We start from the raw sequence: 27,099 nt of genomic DNA, 5'->3' as shown, positions 1-27,099 counted from the left end.
ATTCTGCTTCACTGATCAATATATCTCTCCTTATCAGATTCACAATTATTAATTTCATGTTTCTAATATATAATTTTTAAAAAAAGCCTGACTAAAAAATACATAAAACCCAATATAAATATACTAAATATGCAAGTCAAGAAAATATATGAGATACTTACCACTGGTTTGACAATGTTAGAAAGAAGTGCTTCAAATGCTTTAGTTTCTTCATCTTTTTCTAAAAAAACAAACAAACAAATCAAAAACCACCTTAATCCCGTTCCCCCAAATATGTCATCTGAAAGTAGCTTGGTATTTGAGCCTCTTCCAGTTTTCATCTCTTTGTTCACACTTAGCAGTCTGTGGCTCTTCAGCACTCTTCTGCTCAGTTTCTATTTCCATTTTTACTGTGATTACTAATTACAATACCACTATATAGACACATCTGGAAGTTTTCTCATAGAGATTGTATTTTAATTTTCATTGTAACAGTCTTTGCTCTGGAAAGTGCTCATCTGTCAGTCTTATACCTCTTCAGTTAACTATGTTTTCATGACATGCCCTAATTGTGGTTTCGCAAAACAGGAATATAATTGGCTTGATAATAACTTATAGTCACTACTGATTAACATGAAGCTTTAGCTTAACTCTTCTGAAACATCAGTGCTGAAAAGAACGACCAGAAGATCTTAACTATATGGAGGACTTTTTTGTAAATGCTGTTAATACACAAGCCATTAAGCTGTTAAAACATTAAACTTTGCTAGTAAGGAGTGGGAATTTTTAGGAAAAGGTAGGGAAGAATTAACACAGCCTACATCTTGACAGTTCTTCAGGTTGGAAGCATTTTAGTTTCTAGTCAGATATTATTTTCCTGCACTACTTGAAATCTCAATAAAAAAAGAATTTGGCTATCAATTTAGATTCTAAAATTTCTCACATTCACAGTGTTAGGCTATGAATCAACAAATTATCTGGACCATCATGTAAAGAATATACTTTTAGCAGATTGCATAATGATGAAAAGTATCAATGAGGACAGCTGAGTATTTGAAATAGTTACCTTCTATTTCTGTATCAACTTGTGTACCACTTTTCCCTTTCCCTGACTTGTTTTTTGTTGAGCCTGTGTTTATACTACTAGCATTCTGCCCTTTTATTAACCCATTATGTTCATTTATGGGAGAAGGGCATTTTTGGGGTGATGATGGTGGACTGTTCATTTTATCTTTCTGTGTTCCTTGGCGATCCTTTAATTTTTTCTGCAAACGTTCATATGTTTTACTAGATCTTTCATCTCTGAAGTTGGATCTTCCATGTGTAGAGTGAGCATCTAGGAAGAAATAAAAAAACAAATTTATAAAGATCATTTTTTCCAAGTAAGTTCATGGCATGAAAAAAGAACAGGAACTAAATATATCATAAAAAAGTTGTCATAAAATATTTTAAAGAATAATTTTGCAAAACAAAGCTATTTCTGTGTCTCCACTAGCCGACAGAAGCAAGCTTTGTGACTTGATTATAATTATATATATTAAGTACATTTACAGAGAAATTTCTTTCCTTCATCTTCTCCCAACTGACTATTACTTTCCATAGAAACAGCTTGGTGGTATGCTATGATTATTGTAGGCGAGGAACGAAGACTTAGATTGAGCTGTCCATAGCTTTTTTTTTTTTTTTTTTTACCTTTTTGTAGCTATTACTTTTCACATCTCTTCTAATCTTGAACAAAAAATAAGTAAAAAGAAAACTGGCTAAATTTCTTTAGGATTCAAGAAAGCAGATCATCACTGAAAAAAATTTTGGAAGTTGGCAAAAAAATAAAGGGTTAGATTGTTTAATAATGACAAAATCTACATATAAAGTGTTAGGTCTTCAGATACTATAAATTCAAAGTTGGCACTTAGATGAGCATACTCATGTCTAATACAAGTCTCATATAGTGCACAATAAAGTCAAAATACTCAATAAACATTACTGAATCAATTGTCCCAGAGTTTATTATTTTAAATTTAAAATTTGTACTGAGAAAAACATCTTCTTAGCAGTCTCAAAAGCCTCATTAAGGAGAGCAGTATGCAGCAGTGCTTTGGAAAACTACTATAATAGTCTTGCAATTAATACAAGGATATATAAAATAACATTAGAATAATAAACACAGGAATTTGGGTATCTACATATTAAAGAATAAATGTGAAGCCCTAACTTCATACCATGTACAAAAAATGATTCATATGATTTAAATACACAACTGTAAGTGCTTACTATAGAACTCTTAGAAGAAAACATGAGTGGTGTATTTCCATGACTTTGGATTAGGCAGTAGCTTCTTCTTTTTTTTTTTTTTTTTTTTTTTTGACAGGCAGAGTGGACAGTGAGAGAGAGAGAGAGAGAGAGAAAGGTCTTCCTTTGCCGTTGGTTCACCCTCCAATGGCCACCACAGCCAGTGCGCTGCAGCCGGCGCAGCACGCTGATCCGATGGCAGGAGCCAGGTGCTTCTCCTGGTCTCCCATGGGGTGCAGGGCCCAAGCACTTGGGCCATCCTCCACTGCACTCCCTGGCCACAGCAGAGAGCTGGCCTGGAAGAGGGGCAACCGGTACAGAATCTGGTGCCCGGACCGGGACTAGAACCCGGTGTGCCGGCGCCGCAAGGCGGAGGATTAGCCTAGTGAGCCACGGCGCCGGCCTAGGCAGTAGCTTCTTAGCTAGGATATCAAAAGCACAATCAAAGAAAAAAATAACCTGAATTTCATCAAAATGAAAACCTTCTCTGTATCAAAGGATACCAAGAAGAAAATAAAAACACAATATAGAGGAAAATATCTGCAAACCATATACCTGATAAGGGACTTATATCCAGAATATATAAAACACTCTTACAATTCAACAATAAAAAGACAACCCAATTAAAAAAACAGGTGAAGGATGTGAACAGACATTTCTCCAAAGAACATATAGAAGTGGCCAATAAGCACAAGAAAAGATATGCAATGTTGGCAGTCATTAGGGAAAACCAAATAAAAATCGTATAAAAACTTCACAGTCAACAGGATGGCAATAATCAAAAGATAGGACAGTAAGAAATTTTAGCATGGATATGGAGAAATTTGAACCTCATACACATTGCTGATATCAAATTAACATATGACCCAGCAATTCCACTATTAGGTATATACCCAGGAGGCAAGAAAACATAATGTCAACATAAAATGTCAATACACAATGTTTCCAGTAGTATTATTCATAAAAAATGAAAACAGCATAATGTCCATCAACTAATAAATAAACAAAATGTGGTACAGCAACAGAATGTAGAATTATTCAGTCAAAAAAGAATGAAGTACTGCTCCATGTGACAACATAGATGAATCTTAAAATTTTTATGTTAAAGAGAAAAAAGCTAGATACCAAAGGCAACATACTATATGAACACTTTAGTGACAGTTACGTGTGAAATTCATACAGCTTATATATTTATATTAAATATGCAAAACATGCAAATCCACAGAGACAGAAAGTAGATTAGGCAATGAAGGAAAGAAGCAATTGGGGCTGATTGTGAAGAGGTACCACGTTTCTTTTGGGGATGATAGATATGTCCTAGGAATTAAATAGGGGCACTAAATATAGTATACAGTGCACGTACAGAAAACTACTGAAATGTATGGCTTAAAGTGGTAAATTTTGTTACATGAATTATATCTTAACAAAAAAGATCAAGAACATAGAAACTAATAAATTACTATGCATTTTTAAAACATCATTACTCAAATGCTTTTTATATTTTATCTATTACTCCACAGAAAATAATAAAAACAAATATGGGGGAAAACACAGAATATGTACTACCAGAAAGAAGAGGAACTTTATTTAATCAAACAGATCTAAGAGGGTTGACATCTTCAGCAATTAACAAGCAGTGTGACCCTGCAGAAATTACTTAGCACTTCCGAGTCTCAGTTTCCTTATCTGTATTTTGCAGAATTTTATTTGAAGATTATGTAAGACAACACACATATGAGCATAGTGTCTAGCAAAGTTCAGGATCAATAATGGTACTGTTGACAATGAAACGTTGGCTCAGGTCCCACTCTGGAAACCCATACAAAATGTGCATGGAAAAGGGGTCAAGGAGTCATGGTGGCGAGCTACTGTTAGAAATCCAGCAATGTCAGCAATTAAGGTCCAGTGGTGGGTTCTCTGGCTTATAACTTCATGATGTTACATACACAACAGGGTAGCTAGCTGGTGGATTTGTCTGTCTCCTGCACATTATTATAAATCACATCTGTGTATTCTAGTATATATCCCTTAATAACAATGAGTTTTAAACAATGCAAAATAGTAATAATTCTAATACCTAGCTTTTTGCTTGTAATTTTATCAAATGCATTAAAAAAATTAAGTCTTAATTAGCAGTAAACAAAATAGAAGGATGAGACTAATTTGCAGTATGAACTCTTGCTACCACCTGGGAGATTGTTAGTAAAGCAGAATCTCAAGCTCCACCCAGTTCGAGTGAATCAATCTGCATTACTGGGCAACAGAAGTCTGAGAAATACATATGTGATATAATATATTCATTACATAAAGCTGTGCTGCATAATTTAAATCTTGTATTTAGAGTTATTTCTTCCACAGATTTACTAACCATAGGTGATAGACACTGTTAAGTATAAGGGAAACAGTGATAAACAATATAGATTCAGTTCTTAGGGGGTTTACAGTCAGATAATGAAGACAGAAAAATAAAAAATAAAATTGTGTTAAGGTATGTGAAAAAAACAAATGAGCTTTCTGTTTAGAGACTGATAAAGGGCAGGGAAGTCTCTCTAAAAGCTGAATTTTAAAGGAAAAAATAAATTTTCTACAGAAAAGGGAGAACATTCCTGGAAAAGAGCACATCACACATAGAGGCCCTAAGACAAGAAGAGATTAGAAGTTTGTGAAGAACTAGATTAGAGGAAGCAGTAGGACAAGGCAGTTAAGGGCAGCAGGGCAGCAGTTTGTGACAGCTAATCTTGGCCCCTGGAGTTCATGAGGCAATGTTTGGATATTTCTAGATGTTATAATTTGGGGGTGTGTAGGGGTGGGGAGCCCTGTGAGAACTGTGTGCTAGAGCAAACTTAGTGGGGAGAGGCCAGGGAGGTTGTTAACCATTCTACAATGCATCCTACAATGTCCTCTACAACGAAGACTTACTCATCTTGAAACTTGACTAGCAGCACATTTGAGAAACTCTGTTCTAGGGGGAAGTGTTTAGGATTTTATTCTAAATGCAATAGGAAGTCACTGAAATCTTTGAAATAGGAAAACAGTCAGATTAATATTTTCAAATGACTACCAAGACTGAGTGATTATTAGAGGCAAGAAAGGAAGAAGAAAATCAACAATACTCTGCTGCTGAGCTGCCCTGGAAAGAGCTGATGGCAGACAGGATTTGAGGAGCAGCAGAGAAGAAGGTGGTAAAAAGAAAACTGATACCAAATGGTGTGGGGTTGAAAGAGAAGGAATCAAAAAAAAAAAAAAAAAAAGAAAGAGAAGGAATCAAATTCAACCATCTGGTTTTCACTCGAGCAAACTAAATGGCGAGTGTTACCCGCTACTAGGAGAAGTAGCAGAAAGAAAGGTTATATGGGTTCAAAACTGAGATTTGTATTAGAAATGTCTGGGTTGAAATGTATAAAATATCCAAGTGTAGTAAACAAAAAACAGAACAGAAGTCTGGGGTTTATAAGAGAAGTTCTGGCTGAAATATAAATTTGAGAGCTGTAGTATGTAGGTGGTATTTAAAGCCATGGAAAAGATAGACTTTATTTTATGTATATGCAATAGTCTTTTCTTCCCTCAAATTTATTAATTCCTTGAGGGTAGAGGTTATAGCTTTTTCTGTCATCTTAATTCCTTAAAGAACTCAGCAATTTTGTGTAGTGGCACAGTCTGAAGAATTAAACAATGACATAGCTATTCAGGCTGAAAATCTCATACTGTCTACCTCAAGTCAGAGGAAAAGGCACCTTGTTTGAACATGGTTCCCTATGATGTTCTGTTTGATTTTCTGTTTACTCATCTGTCTCCAAGGGTGAGCATGAGGATAATACACTAACATGGCACTTGGGCAATAGAAAATGATTGTGATATCATTACTGTTTGTTGTCTTTTTTACAGATGTGATGACAGTATCTATTACATCCAAGTGAAGAATATCCAATTCAATCAAACATGAATAGTTTAGCTGTCTTACCTACATCTCCATACACTTGTGAAGACTGATACTGTGGCATATACTGTGTTGCCATGTCTCCAGCTCCAGTGACTGGTGAGTACATATGGCGTGGTGGAGGGGGCATCATGGTTGGGACAGGAATGAAACCAGGAAGAGGAGGATGTGGGGAGCGGTGGATGACTGTGTGACCACCAGGGTGAAACTCTGGGGCCTGAGGAACCACAACAACTCTTCGAACACCATTGTCTTCAATAACCTACAAAATGAACACAGGATAAAAGTGTCTTCCACAGCATACAAACAATTCTTTAAAAATGTCATAGTAAAAAAAATTATGCTATTAGAAGTTAATTAAAAATCTTAAGAGAATAAACATGAAAATATGAAACATACTCAGTACATATGCTTTATCATTGAAAAACATGAAGTAGCTTCTGTTGTACAAGTCTTTATAAATCCTAAGACACTAATGAGACCGAATAATAATATGAATAATGAGCTATGCTATTAGGAATTTAGCCTGCATGTTACGTGCATTTACTGATGCAGTGATTTTGGTTTAGACATAATAGGGTCAGGAATTAATTTCCTTTATTTTATGACTGGTGGTAGGAAGAAAACAAGTTGTGGAAAGACCAAATAGAAAAAAACAAAAATAAAAACAAAACTAGATCCAGACTCCTAAAGCTCAACTATGTTATGATTCAGGTACTAAATTTTTATGACCATGACCAGGACAGTTTAACAGTTTATCATTCTGGAGGAGACAAATACCAAATATGCTAACTTTTAGTTAAGAAAAATATCTGTGGATTTGCAACTTAGAAATTGTACATTTACAAGAAAAAAAAAACTACCATGTAAAGTGATAATTAAAGGCAAATCCTGAAATTATCAGGAAGGAAAAGTTTCATTATACTTAAGGACAATCACTTTTATATATAAACATATATATGCTTGGCAGCATAGGTATACTAGAAAACACATGTATTTGGATAGGGATAAGCCTAAATTAAAAACATTAAATAGACTATTAAACTATCTCCATCTGTTAGGTAGGAAGTCAGAAATGAGCTTGCTTAGGTGTGTGTGTCAAAGGCCTAAGGAGTTGACATCTAGGTCCAGCATCCTCTCGATAACCTTCCAGGTGCAGCCCAGTATCTGCACTTCAAAGTCCTGCCCCTACTACCCGATACTCATCCTTCTTCTAAGGCAAGGCAACGCCAGCCAGGCTTCCCCTGTCTGATAACTTCAGGGGAAAACTCAGAAAGGAATTTTTCGTATTTACATCCAACAAGTCCTTTGGAAGGAGGAGGAGAGGGGGAGGGAAGGCAAGACCCATCCCCTTAAAAGCCCCAACCTAAATTTAAACTGCGCATTCTTTCTCAGGTCCTGTCTGGAGAGGTGCCCATCTTTTCTTACAGATGTCCCTACCCTAATAAACCTTGCTACTTTGCTTTCCACTACTCTCTGTCTCATGCCTGAATTCTTTCTTGCACAAAGACAAGGACCCATTTGCTTCTCTGGTAACACATAGAACATGAGACTGGAAGACCAAACAAGTTCACTGTTTTTATATGCTGAGTCTAGAACCACAACACCATGCTTCCAGCAAAATGGATGCCTCATACCCCGATTTTCTCCCTGTTTAACTCAGTTCTGAATTTAAGTCTCAGATAAGTACACATGACCAGGGCATATCTAGAATCCCAAGAGAAGGGAATCTGGGAAGTATTTATAGCATTTCAGTTTCTAACTTACAGGATGGCCATTAGAAGCACTTTGGGATGAATACTGAGCATGCTTAGCCACAGGATCTGTCACACTGACACTTTAACCTTTGTCATTCTGATTCATGAATCTTCAAAGTCTCTCCACTTCACTCATTCAACCTGCTTCCAACCTATCTTTGTAGTTGAATCTTTCTTCTGCACCAGATCCTGAACCCCTGACTGCAACTAGGCTAGAATACCAAAAATCTGCCTTCACGCCGACTTCTACATTTCTATATCTTGTACTTTTGATTAAACATTTTTTTTCCTCTTCACTTTGCTCCCCCTTAATCTATAACCTTGGGAATCCTATCTATCTCTCCTAAACTAGCTCTAAGTTTATCTCTTCAACTCTAAACAAATACTTGCTTTTGAACAAAATCAATTGATAATTTAGAAGAATCACCTCAGGGACAACAAACTGCAACAAGAATAAATTAGCATGTAACAAAGTGATAAACACTGTGAGTAAAAGAGGGTGATGGGTTGCAGAATAAGAGTGTGACCAGGGTAGAACTTATTGATAAAGTGAAATCAGCAGAGATTTGAAGGAAGTAACCATGCAGACATCTGGTTTATTACTCTGAGGAATGCAGCAGTGGAGGCAAGACACTTTTATGTTCTGTTTAGTAAGAACAATGAACACCCTTATACACCAATTAGAAAGAGCCAGCAAAGAGTAAAAAAAAGATGAAGACAGAAAGTGAAAATGCTAGAGTAATGTGCTTAAACAGGCAAATGGGGGTAGGCTCAAATATTTTAGTGTGGGCACTGGGTCTGAGAGGAGCAGGAAAGTTTGTCTTGGTTACAGATGAGAAAGCGGAGTTTGAGAATACAGATCAGAGACTAGAGAACATAACTAGAGATGTGAGGTTAGAAGTATGTGGAAGGTTCCTTTTGATTGTTCCTCAATGAAGTCCTCCTGAGCACCACAATCTCAGTGACCTTTCCCCCTCCAGTAATTTCTACTGCATTTATTTTATATTTATAACATTGCAGGGTTAGTTTTCCAGATTTACACATCTACCTTTATAACTCAGAAGTTTTCCAAAGGACAAATATTAAAATCCCCATAATAATGATAACATTAAGTACTACTATCTCCATTTTTCAGATGGAGATGTTAAATACCGAGCTCAGAGTCACAGAAGTAGAAAATCGAGGAGCTGATATTTGACCTCAGGCAATCTGCTCCAGACTATGTTGTTATAAACTTTGTGGGCATGGAATTCATAGATCATTTAGTGGCTTTTATTTGTTTCATAAGACCTCATTTGGTTCAAAAAGAAATGGCTAAATTGCTCATGAAGTGAAAACCAGTTTTTTGTTGATAAAGAACACTTAGGAGACATCAAGATAAACTAGGGGAGGAGGAAATAAGGGGTTACTGCTTAACAGGTTTAAAGCCTCCATTTTCAGAAAAGTTTTGTGTTTGGATAGTGGTAATGGTGCTGCAATAATGTATTCAATGCCACTGAACTCTGTATTTAAAAATGTTTAACATGATAAATTTTACTTTATGTGGATTTTATCAAAATTAACAACCCCTCACAAAGAACCCACAAAAAAACTCAGATGTAGAGGGAAATAAAAAAGAATCTAAACAAGACCAAGAGGATGTAGAATGCTACCTTCAAGTAATGATCTAAAGAGTTGTAACTTCAGGGGCCGGTGCTGTGGCGCAGTGGGTTAACACCCTGGCCTGAAGCACAGGCATCCCATATGGATGCTGGTTCAACACCTGGCTACTCCACTTCCCATCCAGCTCTCTGCTGTGGCCTGGGAGAGCAGTGGAGGATGGCCCAGGTATTTGGGTCTCTGCACCCACGTGGGAGACCTGGAGGAGGCTCCTGGCTCCAGATTGGCACAGTTCTGGCTGTTGCGGCCATCTGGGGAGTGAACCATCAGATGGAGGACATCTCTCTCTCTCTCTCTCTCTCTCTCTCTCTCTGCCTCTCCTCTCTCTATGTAACTCTGACTTTCAGATAAATAAATAAATCTTAAAAAAAAAAAAAAAGAGTTGTAACTTCAGAGAGAAGTCAAAGACTTCAAAACCACCTGCTAAGACAGGGTACATGGATGGTGATGATACAAATAAAAGCAGCAAGTTGTAAAACGGGAGAAAAAAGATAAAATTCAAATTAGTCAAGTTAATAAAAACATACACAACAAAATATAATTAAATGGGGCTATCGACATAGCCCGATCCTCTAACCACAGATACCACCTAAGTTCTAATTAGGCAAAGCTCTGTTTCCTTTTATTGTACACAGGCATAACTGAGGAAAGGTGCAGGTTGTGTTTACTACGATATTTTATATTGTCTGTGTCTTTGCCACCAGAATATAAGCTCCATGATAAATCTGTCTTGCTTACTGCTTTCTTATCAGGACCTAGAATAGTAGTTAGCACATGGAGGATGCTGCAAAAGTATTAGTGAAAAAAAAAAAAAAAGATCAGAAATATGTCATTTCTTTCTCCCCTCTTAACACCATCGAGCTAACAGTTTCGTGACATCCTCAATTCCTACCATCTTTGCTTCCCCTCCACAGTTAGCAGCCTACTTCCCTAGTCTTACCCTGAACCCAGAACTACTTTTACTTAATAATACAGCGATTTTTAACCACTGATTCAACACACACACAGTCAATGACAATAACTTCCTTTCTCCCCAGCTCCATACTATACTTCTTCATCCTCATCTAAACCTCTAAGGCTCCTACTTTAAGGTTCCCACAGCCTCCCTGGGGAGAGATGAAGAGAAGACTGAGATCAGACCAGTTTGCAGAATTTTGGAACAATGTACTGACCTCACCCTGTGTGTTCACATGAAGGCAAAGTGAAATAGCAAGCACAGTTTAAAGGAGTAGCCTGAAACTTCCCTGAAGTACACTGGCTCTTTCCCCACATTATGAGATCTACAATCCTTCCCTGTTAGGTACCTTCTCATCACCGTAACAACCCACATTCCATAAAAAACTCTTAAGGGAGGCAATACAAGAAAGGTAGGAGAATGTCCTATGTTGCCTTTCTGGAGTCCCACTTCAGCTTGTTGGTAAACTTTTCTTGCTAAGTTATTAATGTCATCACTAAAATATCAAGTGTTTCTCTGTTCTGTAGGTCACTGCTCCTAGGGCTTATAAGTTATTCCTATTTGTTAGTGAATCAAGTCACTTTGACTCTTACCATCATTTGCTTTCTGTTTTGTTTTCTCATTTGATATCTAAGTTCAGTGGGCACGCATTTCCGCCTCTATGTTATACCAATTTCTCACCTTTCCTTCCTTCTTGTTAAACTGTAATAAGAAACCTCATTAATGTTATACCTAAAATTAAGAGAAACAGGCCCCAGTAATGTCTATGGAAGTTATCTTTGAGTAGAATATATCACTTTGGTGTATAGACAAGGTATCTCTTATTCAAATAATTTTGTATCCTTCGAGGCTTTTTATTTTACTTTTAAAACACAAATATACTTGAAATGTAACAATTGAAGCTGCTGGTTAAGTCTAAATAGAAAAAAAGTACTGATTATAGGTGAAATGACAATGATGCTTACAAATTGCTTAAAAATAGTCCAATAATTTTTAAAATGGGGCGTGAGTGAGAAAACAACAAAAGCAACAAATGAATAATTGTTGAAGCTGAGTTATGGGCACAAGGGAGGTTAATTATACTACTCATCCTATTGAAGTAGGCAGCCATACAGGCTAAAATCGATTTAAAGCTTAAAATGTATCATGCTGCCTCATTTATCTGTGCCGGTATTTAGAATTCTTCTCTAAATATTAGGCAAGAACCCTCTTAGGCTTACTGATATTGGGGATTTATTAGTAAGCATATGGTGAAATCGTATGGCACCCCAAATTCCGATAGCGTATGTGGCATCCCAAATAGCAATTCTGGGGAACTTTAAAGAGCCACATTTTTGTGTAGATTTTAGGGGCTCATGTCTGATTTCACTATGTTTGTATTAGGTTTGAAAATTTCCCTCATAAAGAAAAGCTACAAGAAAGCAACAGTAATGAATATTCTAAGTGAAGTTGGTCAGGATGCAGCAAACTGTCACTCAGTGGGCAGTGAAATGATACAAGCTTTACTGGAAAAAATTTAGCATGTAACCAGAGCCTTTAAAAAGTTCAAACCTGATGGAACAAGGACATAAGCCTCAGCCATTCTCCCTCACTGCCTAAAGGAGATAAACTTTGGAATGTATTCCTTGCCCTTGAATTTCAATTGGGTCTCACATGCTATTGTCTTCATACCCCACCCCACCCCCCACAGCCACCTGAAAGACCAGCAGCTCTGAACACTTGAAAGACCAGTTCCAGGAATTCCCCTCTGCCAGCAGCCCCCTACCCCACCCCTATCCCCAGCCCTCCTAAAATATAAAAAAGCCAGGCACTGGGGTGTGCACGTGGGTAGTTGGTCACCCACCTCTATGGATTTATTTTCTCTGGATAAATTCGGTCTGGCTGTAAATTCGTACATTCCCTCCTCTCTATTCTGCGCCTCTTTTCCTAACATTTTGGTGCCCCGTGTGAGAAGGCACCAATCTGCAACTCTTTTCCTAAAAAACCCTTTGAATTCAGTAAGTCCATTTCCAAAAATCTATCCCAAGAAAATAAAAAACAACACTAAGATTTGTGCAGATATTCACTATAACTTTTATAATTGCAAAAGAAAAGTTGGAAACAGTGTAAGTAATTGTTAGGAAACTGGGGCAGTTTTAGCCAGATGGCTGCATTGCCCAGCTACCTGAGCCAGGCTCCACCCCCATCCTAATGGGATTCGCTGCTCCTGCTTCCCTGCCCGCCCTCAGGTGAAGTTTTAAAGGGGCCTGTTCCTGAACACGTGCTCTCTAGGTATTTCTCTCCTGGGCTCTCTCCTCTCTCTTGGCTCTTGGTTCTTCTCTCTTGGCTCTGCTCCCTGCTCTCTTGGTCCTTCTCTCTTGGCTCTGCTCTCCTTTCTCCTCTTCTCTGCTCTCTCTTCTCTCCTTGCTAGCTCCTCTCCTCTCTGTTTCTCTTATATTCTCTTTCTCTCTTTTTCCTTTGCTGCCCCTTCACTCCAGTCTGTAGGGTGTTCCCCAATAAACCCTTTCCCTTACTCCGGTGTCCGGTGTGCTTTGCGACGGCTAACATTAATATATAACAGTAATCATAAAGTGACAATAACAAATTGAAATATATTGATACAGCAGATTATAAGACTTCCAAAACTTAAGGATTTCTGAAGTATATTTAATGGTACAGGGAAATGACCATATTAAATATAAACATTATACATAGTCAATAATGCTTATAATTTTTTGGAATCAGCCAAAAGGGTAAAGGAATATACACTAAATATTTACAGAGAATATTGCACTTTATAAATTAAGTAACATTCAATGCATTTTTTTCCTTTACCCTTTCAGTAGTTTTCCAGTTTTCTATGTAATCATGATTAGAAAAAAAAAACAGGCAAAATACTGATCTATTGGTTGTCTATCACTAAATATATTTTCCATATTTTGTTTGGAAGATTAATTTTTTTTACATTTAAGCTTTTGGTAGACAACTTCATTTTGCTTTCTGCATAAGATTTTACTTAGTTTTGGGTCTACCCATGATATGGGACAAAAATCTTATACAGTATTATGGCTAATAAAAGTTTAAAAAAATTAATAATTTTCCAAAAAAAAATTATCAAGGAGTGGGCATTTGCTCTACCTGCTGCTTGGGTTGTCCGTCACTGTGTTAGGTTAAGTTGCTGCATGGGACACCTGTATCTCAGTAGCAATGCCTGGGTCCAACTCATAACTCCCATTTTTTTTTTTTTAAGATTATTTATTTGAGAGGCAAATTACAGAAACAGGGAGAGATAGTGAGAGGTGTTCCATCAGCTGGTTCATTCCTGAAATGACCACAACAGCTGGAGCTGGGAGGATCAGGAGGCAGGAGCTAGAAGCTAGAAGCTTCTTCGGGGTCTCCCATGTGGGTGCAGAGGCCCAAATACTTGGGCAATCTTACACTGCTTTCCCAGGCCATAAGCAGAGGACTGGATCAGAAAAGCAGCTGGGACATGAACCAGTGCCCCTATGGGATGCTGGTGCCACAGGTGAAGGCTTAACCTACTATGTCACAGCACCAGTCCTTCTAGCTTCTTATTGATGTACAACCTGGGAGGCAGCAAGTGATGACTCCAGTATTTGAGTCCTTGTCACCTAAGTGGGAGATCCAGATTGAGTTCCAGGCTCCTGGCTTTAGCTTGGCTTGGCCATAGCTGTTGAAGTCATATGCAGAGAGAACAAGTGAATGGGAGAACTTTATCTCTCCCTCCTTCAGGGAAAAAAAAAAAAGACCCATTTTAATCTAATCCAACAACTTAAAGCCACACATATAACTGAAATAAATCTACTTTTGCCATTTAACAATCTTTGTACAAAAGTGGAAAGGGGCACCAGTGCTCTTAGGAGTCTACCCTTATGGTGGTAGGGCTATTCTGTACTTACATAACTTTTCTCTCCAATATTTATGGTCAACAGAATAAAATAATACAGTTTCTCTTTATTGTTGAGTATCATGCTAAAAAGTATCACAGCAATAAGGAACAAAGATTACAAAATAAATAACACTGCAGAATTCTTGAATGAGAATGTAAAGAATATAACAGCATATATGGGGCTTTTCAAATTTCAAATAAGGTAAACAGAACCAATTACAAAGTAACTCAATGTCTGGTATCCTGGCTATCTGATGTTCTCTGCAAAAATGGAGTTAAAACAATATGTTTGTATTTTTTATGTATATAAAAATGAGCTAAGTGTTTGGCTCAGAGGTTAAGATGCCCACATCTTGCACTGAAAAGCCTGGTTCAAGTCTTGGCTCTGCTTCTGATCTATCTTCCTACTCCTGCATCAGGTGATGGCTCAAGTATTAAGGTTCCTACCATCCACATGGGAGCCCAGATTGGTTTCTTGCTTCCTGGTTTTGGCCTGGCCCAGCCCTAGCTGTTGTCAGAGTTTTGGGGTGATCTAGAAGAAAGACTCCCCCACTTTGTCTTTCAAGTAAAAAGTGAAAAAAAGTGCTTCTAAACTTAATAGGGATATGAAGATGGTACAAATATCACAAACTCAAAAACTAAAATCTTCTTCATGCATTTTTCCTATAAACACTTTGATTAACTCTCAATCTTAATTTAAGATCTATCTCTTGGAACTTTCACTTTTCTGTCCAAATATATTCTTAGCAACCACTGTTATTTCCTCAGTGACGGATCTAAGTGGTCCAAATACTGGATTTTAATTTTCCAGTCTTTCCTTGCTTGGTCAAACTTTTTAGGAAACATTAATTTGCTGAATTATTATTTTTCTTTGACAGGCAGAGAGGACAGTAAGAGAGACAGACAGAGAGAAAGGTCTTCCTTTTGCCGTTGGTTCACCCTCCAATGGCCGCCGCAGCCGGCGCGCTGCGGCCGGCGCACCGCGCTGATCCGAAGGCAGGAGCCAGGTGCTTCTCCTGGTCTCCCATGGGGTGCAGGGCCCAAGTACTTGGGCCATCATCCATTGCACTCCCAGGCCATAGCAGAGAACTGGCCTGAAGGGGGGCAACCGGGACAGAATCCGGCGCTCCGACCAGGACTAGAACCCGGTGTGCCGGCGCCGCTAGGTGGAGGATTAGCCTATTGAGCCGTGGCGCCGGCAATTTGCTGAATTATATTAGTGTGTCTGAATTATTAAAAACATGATGTAGCAAAAACATTATTTGACCCTCATTGGTTGGCCTTATATGACAGATACATCTAAGTAAGGAATGGAGGTGATAAAATTTGTTGTCAAAAGAAGAGATCAATATATAAAATCTAGAAGGTATCAAGATGGTAGCTATTCATGTGTATGCTACTTGGTTCCTACCAAGTTGGCACAACCTGTACTTTGTTACAATCATCTTGATTCAACTCCCAGCTTCTAAGATCTGCAAACACTGTGTTTGCTTATGTGTCAAGTATTGAACAAGGTGTCAAGTGATTAGCTGTGTCTTGAATCTGGCTCTTAATGATGAGTGTTTTCTAAGTGTTTCTAGTTAGGATGTTGGTATCCTTTGGGGTCATTATTCAGCTGACATTACCTGGGCACTTTAGATAAACTAGATTTCACATACTACTTTCTGTCTACCTTGAACCAGAACATGAGCCACATGACCAGAAACAAAAAGTTTCTTCCCAACACTTTGATCCAAACTGGGCTAAAACATTAAAGGGGAACAGGGGGGCAGTGTGGACTGTAGTCAGTCCAGCATATCTGGGATAGATGAACTGAAAAGTCTTGAAAACTACCTTGTGGCTCTAGCAAGGAAAACAGGAGGTATAAAGACACAAAGCAGGGTAGGCCAAAAAACACCAAATAGCTGCTCTTTCCTTGGTTCACTCCAACTGAATGGATGGAAGGCAGCCTTGGTGGGTGATGTGTATTCCTAGTTGAACTGCCCATTTCCCCTTGCTTGTACTGCTCCTACTAATTTTTTCAGTTTTTCGTCATCTTCTTTAGAAGTAGCTTTTGGAACTTGCTATGACATAAGGCCACCATGGCCTTGTCCCATATGTACTAAATTTTCTGTAGTCCATGGAAGTTTTCCTGGGCAGTAGGTGCAATAGCTCATGTGTTTCAGTTGCATAAGAATTTAGAAACTATGAGACTAATTGAAAGCCCACTGGTCTCCTTCTAGTAACTGCTTCAGGTGTTTCACTGCAAAAGATGTGGGATTCTCTATTTCCCACATTCCTCCAGGAATAGGTGAATCCTACCCTGTGGGTTCTGGATAGTGAGATGGTGCTTTTCAAGGATGTGTAGGAGGCAATTAAACCTTGTGTTTTCTAACATCAGGAATTGTGTATGTTGTGTAATGCTGGTATGTTGGTAATGGGGGTGTTTTAACTGTGATATAAAAATACAAGAACAGTTTTACATATTGTGTACTGAAATTCTTTCAATAATGATGAGACTAACTTTTTGTCTTTGGATTACGTCATGTGCTTGAAAATGATACACTTCTAGAGATAATTTTAAGTTAAGATTGATTATAGTGTTCATTAGCCTCATATAATCCTTCCAGTAAGAATACTGTCAAAGTGTCCAATTTATTTGATACCTACTTTAGAACACCTATATTTGGGTTATAGCATGAATATCAAAATAACTAAAAGGCAGTTCCTAGCCTCAAGGAAACAAAACTCCTTTACAAGAAGCATATGTACACACAATTATAGTAGGTAGTAGATATTATCACCAAGAAGCTTACAAATAACTTGGTCTACAACCTCAAGAATAGACAATTTCAAAAGGCAGACAAAAGGGAACAAATAACATCCCCTAAATAACTGCATTAACAGATCAATGATAAAAGGAAAACACCAAGTGAACATATAAGGTGGCGGGCAAAAATGGACACATGCTTAGAAGTATCAAGAGAACAAAGGTGCAAACGAAAACTAGGAGAAAACTCTGTAAGGCTTTAAATGTCAAAAAATTTAGACTTCATTGAATGGATGAGCCAACTAAAGGTTAATACTAAAAATAGGAAAAGATCAAGGTTGTTCTGTGGGAAAGTTATTTTAGTGGTTCTTGGTCTAAAAATACAGAAATTGGACTTAGATAACTATTTGATTTATAAATTTTTATTGAGCCATTATTGATAGTCACTGTACTCAGCATTAAGCATATAAAGATGGGCTGGTGCCGCGGCTCAATAGGCTAATCCTCCACCTGCGGCACCGGCACACCGGGTTCTAGTCCCGGTCGGGGCCCCAGATTCTGTCCCGGTCGCTCCTCTTCCTGTCCAGCTCTCTGCTGTGGCCCGGAAGTATAGTGGAGGATGGCCCAAGTCCTTGGGCCCTGCACCTGCATGGGAGACCAGGAAAAGCACCTGGCTCCTGGCTTTGGATCAGCGTGGTACGCCGGCCACAGCGGCCATTGGAGGGTGAACCAACGGAAAAAAAAGGAAGACCTTTCCCTCTGTCTCTCATTGTCTACTCTGCCTGTCAAAAAAAAAAAAAAAAAAAAAAGGATATAAAGATGATTAAGAGTACACAGCTCTAGTCCTGGCACATCTCTGATCTCATTCCCCACTATTATTCTGTCTTGACAACTCAGCCCAGCTATCCCATCCTTCTTGCTGTTCCCAGGCATGCTCTCATCTTAGACCGTTTGCACTGGCTGTTCCTGTTCCCAGAATCCTTTCTCCCCATACAAATGCACAGTTAACACCCACTTGTACTTCAAGACTTGACTCAAATATCACCTTCTGAATGAGGCCTATTTTAAAATGTAACCAGCTCGGGGCCGGCGCTGTGGCGCCGTGGGTTAATGCCCTGGCCTGAAGCGCCAGCATCCCATATGGGCGCCGGTTCAAGACCTGGTTGCTCCACTTCCATTCCAGCTCTCTGCTATGGTCTGGAAGGCAGTGGAAGATGGCCCAAGTCCTTGGGCTCCTGCACCAGCGTGGGAGACCTGGAGGAAGCTCCTGGCTCCTGGCTTCAGATCAGTGGCGCTCCAGCCATTGTAGCCAATTGCAGCCAACTGGGGAGTGAACCATTGGATGGAAGACCTCTCTCTCTTTCTCTGCCTCTCGTCTCTGTGTAAATCTGACTCTCAAATAAATAAATAAATCTTTAAAAAAAATGTAACCAGCTCTATTTTTTTAATATTACCAAACACATATAATTCATCCATTTATTATGTTTTTAAAAAGTTTATTTTTCCATATTTGAAAGGCAGAGTGACACAGGGTGAGAGAGAAATCTTTCATCTGCTGGTTAACTGCCCAAATGTCTGCGACAAGCCAGGACTGGGCCAGGTCTTCCACCTGGGTCTCCTACATAAGTGGCAGGAACCCAAGTACTTGAGCTATTATCTGCTGCCATTTAGGCTGTACATCAATAGGAAGCTGGATAGGAAGCAGAGCCTGGACTTGAACCAGACATTCCAATATAGGATGTGGGCACCCTAAATGGCAGCTTAACCCTCTGTGCTACAATGCCTGACCCTTATTATGGCTTTTGTTTGCTTCGCCTCACAAAAATGTAAACTGTAGATGGACAAGAGGCACTGCCTCTTTCATTCACAGATATATCCCAACATTCAAGAATGTTTAACATATACGAGTATTCAGGAACCTTGTTGAATATAGGAACTTTAAGAATTCAAAATCTTGTTAAAGAATTAATAAGCAGTGTTATAAATTAATTTAAAAGGGACATCCATATTTATATGGATTGCATATTTTTATATATACACACCACATATACACACAATGCCATGAGAGCCCCCAAAGCAGAGGTACCTAGAAAAGCTCAGGTAAAAGTGCTTCTAGAAGTTCATGATGTAATGGTCTTTATGTAAGTGAAGAAAGGGGCAATTGAGAAGCAGAAAAAAAATAAGAACAGTGTCATCTCAAGAAAATATGAGGTAAATTATATCAATGATGTTTTAGAAGTCAAGTGGGATCAAGCTGAATTTGGTACACAGCAGAGAGCAGTTTCAGTAGGATAATACAAGCAGAATGTACATCATAATAAATCAGAGTTAAATGAAAGTAAAGAAATCCCACACAAGATATTCTTTCGGAAAGATTACAAAGCACTTTCAAATATGTTATCTCATGTTATCATCTCATCTCAGAGGGCACTGAGACTCAAGGAAGTTGATTTGCCTGACGCCATGTGGCCAGTAGGGGTCTGAAATAAGATATGGATCCACCAGCACTATCCTTTTGTTGTCATTTTTAAAGCCTAGTGGTGTGCTTCACACCAGGGAATCTACCACACTCTCTTACCAACATGCTGACATAATCAGGGAGCAAATAAGAGATGGACTGAAGAAAATTTAAAAGTACAAATTCAATGATAGGAACAGAAATTGGGTGTTCCCCTAAAGAAATTTGGGGAAATGATTGAGGACTACAAAAAACCTCAGCAGTGGAAGATTCAGGACACCTGCAGATCTTGCAGTTTAATTCAGTTTGCCTGTGTATGTTATGCTTGATTCTTTAAATAAGCACTTCCCAACAGGTGTGCAGGAAAGAGTACAGGTGAGGGGTGACATTACCTTCTTGGCTCTTAGAACTGCAGGTCTACATTCTCTTTTATTTACCACATTATACCACAAAATTATCATCAGTGTCTGAGAGTCATTGTATGAATAAGGTTGAAAGCATTGTCTTGGATTTCTTCTAAACAAATCAACTAAAAAAGTCAACATAGGCACTTTTACATCTTACGTTTTCATTAGTCACATATTCATGGAGATAAAACTCTAAAATGAATCCTCTTTTCTAATTCAATACCCAAAAACAAGGCTAAATTATGAGTAATGCCAATAAAATTTTTCCCTCCTTTCCAAATGTACTAAAATACCTGAAATAACATACCTGTGGGGCATATCCAGGAGGCACATAAATAGGAGGCACAGAACCATTTGGGGACATCATTGGAACCTGAGCTGGACCTGAATGGGTCACAGAAAAGATGCATTAATTCATGATTGCTTAGCAAGCTAAAATTGAAAACCACCTCAATTACACTTTGAACACTTCATGTAAACACTTCAGCTAATGTGACTGTATTATTATGAAGAAAAAATTAGGTGATTCATCTATTATAAATAAGGGCATCTTGTAAAGCGTACTGATTAGCCCTTATCTACACATCTATTTCTCACACTTGCCAGTGACAGTGTCATTACATGGGGAACTTTCCTAGATATTCTTATTTAGTATTATTACAAAAAGTAATTTTTTTGTTTGTTAACATTGTAAAGTTCTTAAAAAACAAAACTCAGCTTCCCTTATATTTCCTTTCACTTTTATAATGCTATGCTTTGCAAACAACTTTAAAAATATTATTTCCTGTTTACCTTCTCTTTTAACCTTCCTGGGAATAAAATATGCTCTTTTGGAAGGTGTGTTTCATTCCTTCTAGGAACTAAAATCTTACTAACTTTTAAAAAAAAAGTATCTGAGCTTCAGATCCTTTCTTCTTGTAATGTTAAATTTCCATTGTACCCTCATCCGTCTTTTTTTTAAAGTTTGATTTATTTATTTATTTTTTGACAGGCAGAGTTAGACAGTGAGAGAGAGACAGAAAGGTCTTCCTTTTTCTGTTGATTCACCCCCCAAGTGGCTGCTACAGCTAGCACGCTGCGCTGATCCGAAGCCAGGAGCCAGGTGCTTCCTCCTGGTCTCCCATAAGGATGCAGGGCCCAAGCACTTGGGCCATCCTCCACTGTACTCCTGGGCCACAGCAGAGAGCTGGACTGGAAGAGGACCAACCGGGACAGAATCCCAGTGAGCTGCAGCGCTGGCCCCTCATCAGTTTTTAATGACTTGAAATATTTTCAAAGGAATTATTATTTCTAAGGAAATAAAGTTCAAGAGGCTGATAAAGAATATAATGGGAAGGATCTTTTTCATATGCAAAATTTCAATCTACCATTCAGTGTTATCAATGCAGACTACTAAATTACACATAAAACATCTGGTTTGAGATCAACTTTTCAACAAAATATTCTTCCCATCTTCCCATGCCCATCAAATTCATGAAATCATTCAGATTATTTAATGTTATTTTTTAGATTATTAGTTATGCATAGCTAACACTAACTTATTATGTGCCAGGTCTTTTATATATTTTTTCTTCTTATAATCATTCAGTCAAGTAAATAGCCTCACCATCCTCATTTCCCAGGTGCTGAAACTGAAGCACACAGGTTAGGTTTGTCCAAATGGTAGAAATGGGATTCAAAACAATGCATTTTTTTAAAAGATTTATTTATTTGAAAGGTAGAGCAGAGTTCCGGAGACAAAGGGAGAGACAGATCTTCCATCTGCTGTTTCACTCCCCAAATGGCCAAAAGCCAGGAGCTTTATTCTGGTCTTATGTAGGTGGCAGGGGTCTGAGCACTTGGGACATCTGCTGCTGCTTTCCCAGAGCATTAGCAGGGAGTTGTAATGGAAGTGGAGCAGCCAGGACACAAACTAGCACCCTTATGGGATGCTGGTGTCATGGGTGGCAGCTTAACTGGTTACACCACAACACTGGCTATAGGTAGTTTTATTTTTAAGGATATATCACTTTAGCATATTTAATAAACATTAAAATACTACACATTACAGGTAAATGAGGTAACTGGATGATTAAGAAGTATGCCGTAATGTCTCTAAGGCAAGGGTGGGGAATGTCCAGCCCATGGACCATTTAGGGCCTAAGAAATCATTTGGGGCTAACTTTGCAAAGACAATCACAGGTGGGACCTGAAATTCAATAAATTCAAGCTGATCATGGCCCATGAATGATGTTATAAATATCCAAATGGCCCTTAGCAGAAAAAAGGTTCCCCATCCCTGCTCTAAGGAAGATTAATCTTTGTGCTGTGTATTTCTTTGAAAAATATCAAAGGAAGAACATAAATCTTCCAAAATTTGAAAGCAAACATTACCTACTAATTTACTAAATAAAACTTAGGAGTTGCTTTATTATCTCTGGACAGAAAGGCTTCATTCAAAACTGACTTAACATCTATATTCTGGGCTCAGGAGAAATGAGAACAGTTTTAAACTAATGCTGATTTACTTTTATTAGTTAATTTACAAAAATACTGTAAACTAGCTTTCTGGGTCCTAAGAGGTGGCGTGGATATTGTTAACAATATACTTAGCTGAGAACCAAAATAAAATACAATGAAAATCATATTTGTAATCTTAATAAAAAGTTAACATTCACTGAGTTTTTACTATATGTGCCGAAGACTATGGTTCCCTTCATATGTTGTTAAATTTCATCCTTCTATCAAGTCATCAGAACAAGTGTTGTTGTTGTTTAGCTATCAGAGGAGGAAGTTATTACTGATTATATTTAAAACTGTAGGACTACACATTTGCTTTGGATTGCTCGCCTTTTAGTAGAATTACAATTATATAAATATTATGTGGTTACAGTTTAAGTCATGCCATACTTTGACAGCTGCTGAAAGTTCATTGCCATACTTCGACAGCTGCTAAAAGTTCATTAACTTGGTAGTACAAACTTCTACTTTATCCTTTAATAACATGTAAGTATGATAATAAGCACACACACAAAAAAATTAAAATAAACCAGCAGTAAATATATTACTAGTTGCAATCCAGGAATTATAATGATTAACTCCCTTTTCTCCTAAGTAAATATTTTGCTCTAGCAAGTGCATTTTCTTATCCTGAAGTAGAACAGGTGGTACATGGCTAGATTATTTTAAAGACAACTCACCAGTACCCTAACTCCTACCTAAAATATTGGTGTGAAGTAACATTCAACACTTAACATATAAAAATCTGTACTTGCAAAACACAGTAAATATAGGTGTCAATGTTTAGAACTACAACGCTTACAGCACCATTTTTTTTTTTGCTATTTCTATGTCTGTAATGGCAAAACCCTAAACCCACACATAATTAAAGATGCAAATATTTGATTTTGTTAGTTCCAAAAATACTTTTTGACTTAGAAAGTTCTAAAATGTTAACTACAAACTGAATTACTTTTGTATGCAATGAGGGATATTTTGCCCCAAGGAAGAAGCTAAACCTGTTACAGACAGTCTCATAAAAATGCACACTTGGCACAGGAGTAGCTATGTTTAAACAACTGTGGATCTCCTAGCAGGCCCTTCAGAATCTCTATGATTTAAGCAAAATCTACCCCAAATTATAGAGCTATTCATTATTTTTAAGGGCACATTTCCTTGTCCAAAAATCCACAGAAGAGGAAACAACTCTATTCACTAACCCCTTAAGAAATTTGAGAAGCTCCTCACACCAATTCTTAAAAAGCACCATGAAATAACTTAACGATATTTCATCTAGTACTTGTAAGTTACATTCTTCATTTTCCTTGTTAATATACATTCACATGTAAGAAGGGTTTTTTTTAAACTATAAATTTGCCCAAGAGCTTAAATTCTTAAAATACAACGGACTGCTGACGTGCTACACATTCTCTTATAAGCAAGCTTTCACAATGGCTTCCAAATACGATGCAAATTTTCAGATTTTAGTTTTAAAAAGAAAAAGCAAGTAAAACAAAGCCCCCGATGGAAAAGAAAGGCAGCTTAACTTTACAAAGTGCCTAATCTCTTTATAACGACATGGCAACAATTTGAAATATGTTTAAAGCAATTATATTTGGCATCTACTTTAAAAACCACATACAGCATGACTTCAGATTAATATAATGATTTCTATGTTTTAAAGTAAACGCAAAATGTTGAAAAACAGTCACCAATCTTACCACTCATTTTGTTTTTACAGTAGCAGCAGAGAACAAGAAAATCCAACAAGGAAACAGCGTAGTACACGTTAACAGCTTTAATTGGAGAACGGTTTCGCTTTTTTTTTTTTTGCAAAGCTGTAAGAGGAAAAGATCCTTTGACCGAGTCATGTGACAGCTATCACGTGACCTGCAGTGAGCTGGGGAAAGCGAGGGGGTGGGGAAGCAAACATTCCTGCTTGCCGCTGAGAGAGAATGATTCAATGATTTCTACATGTTGCTGCCCTGAATTTAATCACTTTTTAATTTTCTTATGAACCAATTCAAAAGTTCATCCAATGTACCTTACAGGAATGCACATTTGATGTAAAATGATTCTCTGTGCTCACCTTCTTCTGTTCAATACCACAGGCATTATCTTATTTAATATTTTATTCAGCCACCTGGCTGCCGGATTTTACTTAAGTATGGAATAAATATAAAATTTATTAATTTAAAAGATTTGGTTGGAAATGCCATTGTATAACTTAATCCACTCTGCATATCCAATACTTAAGAAATCGCCACTATACAGAGAATTGTGTACAGATAGATTATAGGATAGACTGACAAGTTCCTCCAAAATGGGACTTAAGTTTCAGACTGTGTTTGTCTCTCAAAGTAATAAAGTCTATTACTTTTATTATTGACTTCGCTTCCTTTTTTCTGATTAAAAAAAAAAAAGAGATTTAACCTAGACATTAATATGGATGCATTTTCACTGATATGTATATTTCAAGACAGGCACAGGTTTGCATTCAGAGCTCTTTCTCCAAGAACTAGAGATTGTAAAGGAGAAAGTAAATCCTTTAGGAGGTCTTTTTTTTTAAAATATTATCTTTTTTTAAAGAGTTTATTTATTGATTTGAGAGGGGATCATGTCCGATTTCAGAGTTATAGACAACGAGAGGGAGGGACAGACAGTAAGACCTTCCATCTGCTCATCACTCCCCAGACAGTCATGTCTGCAGTTGGGCCCATCTGAAGCCAGGAGCTTCTTTGGGGTCTCCCACAAGGGTACAGTTGCCCAAGCACTTGGACCATCTTCTGCTGCTTTCCCAGACCATAGCAGGGAGCTGCACTGGAAAAGGAGCACCTGGGACACAAATGGGTGCTCATATGGGATGCCGGCACTGCAGGCAGAGGCTTAGCCTACTACGCCACAGCACTGAGCCCCCTTAGGAAGTCTTTTATTACTTTATGGTACTATGTAAGTTCAAAGGAAATTTATTAACCAGATGTCCATCACCTGTTGACTAGATAAAGAAATCATGGTATATACACACTATGGAGTACTACTCAGCTGTAAAAAAAAAAAAAAAAAAAAAAAAGTGATATCCTGTCTCTTGCAACAAGATGGATGCAACTGGAAAACATTATATTTAGTGAAATAAGCCAATCCCAAAAAGACAAGTATCATATTTTCCCTAATCCAGTAACTAATAGAGTACCTGAAATGTAATGTGTAATGTATTGGAGTGAAGCAGACACTGAGATTCGATGAGTGTTTACAGCACTTGTTTTTTCCGTAGAGGAACAGTATTTTTTTTTTCCTCTTCATACTATTTGTTGAACTCTTTTACTTAGTGTAGGGTTAACTATTCCATCATTAAGTAAACTGACAATAGATCTTTGTAAAAATTAAGAGTGGGAATGTGAAAGGAAGGAGGAGGAAGGGTTGGAGTATGTGAGGGAAGTATCACTATGTTCCTAAATCTGTATACATGAAATACATGAAACTTGTATAACTTAAATAAAAAACCCAGCAAATACAAATATTCAGGCAATGACTGTGATTTATAAAAAGTTGCACAGTGGAAAGAAAACATGCTCATATCAAAAGATATGTTTTAATAGCTTCAACATGTATTAGCAAGGCAACTTTTTAGAAAAAGATTTATATGAGAGAGAGAGAGAGAGAGAGAGAGAGAGAGAGAATGAATGAGAATAAGAGTGTTCTATATGCTGGTTCACTCCCCAAATGGCTACAACAGCCAGGTCAGGGCCAGACTGAGGCCAGGAGCCAGGAACTCCATCCTGGTCTCCTACATGAGGGGCAGGGGCCCAAGTACTTGGACCATCATCTGCTGTCATCCCAGGTGCATTAGCAGGAAGCTGGATCAGAAGTAGAGCGTCCAGGACCAGAAACTGGTGTTCCAATATGGGATGCTGGCGGTATAACCCTCTCTTCCACAATGCTGGCCTCAGCAAACCAGTTTACAACCTTTGAGTCTGTTTCCTTGGTAAAACTAATCCAACTCACAGCATTGTTGTGAGAATCAAGTTAGATAAATTTAAAGTCCCAAGTATACTGGCTGGCAAACACTTAATAAATGATAGTTATTTTAAGTAAAAGTATGCTCATCATATATTTTTAGAAATAATAATTATGTAGTGTGGAATTTGTGCCAGGTGCCATTTGAAATGTTTTTACTTGTGTTATCTCACTTGCCTCATAACTGTAGCAGCGACCACTTACAGGTAAGGAAACAGAAGCAGAGAGCAGTTCAGTAACACACCAAGGGCACACAAGAAGATCTAAAGACAAAGCTACACTTTTTACATGTAAACCATGTCAAAGACTTTGTCTTCCAAAAAGGTGGAAAAAATCTTGCAAGAGATAACATGGAGCAATAGGGCTCAATAAATACATGCCAGACATAAAACACAGGAGTATCCTTACAAGTGGGGCAGGGCAATTAACTTCTAAGTTCCCACTAAAGTGCAGGTCTGCCCAAAGAACAGATGAAAGTCTCCTGGTCTCCACAGAACCTGCTTGTAACTGACTCATTCTATCTAAAAA

General features: G+C 37.9%; 1 protein-coding gene across 9 annotated transcripts in view; it reads right to left on the bottom strand.

Annotated features, from left to right (window-relative positions):
* The window catches only part of FNDC3A (fibronectin type III domain containing 3A), a 176,692-nt gene that overhangs the window by 74,460 nt on the left and 75,133 nt on the right, over positions 1 to 27,099 (bottom strand). For 8 of the 9 annotated variants that reach the window (XM_070048856.2, XM_070048857.2, XM_070048854.2 and 5 more), the window contains 4 exons: positions 20,387 to 20,463; positions 6,230 to 6,467; positions 1,046 to 1,315; positions 162 to 220 (listed from right to left, as the gene is read on the bottom strand). In XM_070048856.2, coding sequence (XP_069904957.1) covers positions 162 to 220; positions 1,046 to 1,315; positions 6,230 to 6,467; positions 20,387 to 20,463 — 644 coding nt within the window. Of the gene's footprint in view, positions 1 to 161; positions 221 to 1,045; positions 1,316 to 6,229; positions 6,468 to 20,386; positions 20,464 to 24,278; positions 24,377 to 27,099 lie in introns of those variants that run through there. The other variant, XM_008273830.5, reaches the window with a different exon arrangement.

The sequence above is a fragment of the Oryctolagus cuniculus genome, chromosome 9 (assembly GCF_051225735.1).
Source record: "Oryctolagus cuniculus isolate XC-2025 breed Fujian yellow rabbit chromosome 9, ASM5122573v1, whole genome shotgun sequence".
In the NCBI taxonomy this organism is placed as follows: Eukaryota; Metazoa; Chordata; class Mammalia; order Lagomorpha; family Leporidae; genus Oryctolagus; species Oryctolagus cuniculus.
Note: the sequence above shows the minus strand (reverse complement) of the source record. Positions and strands in the feature narration are given on the sequence as shown.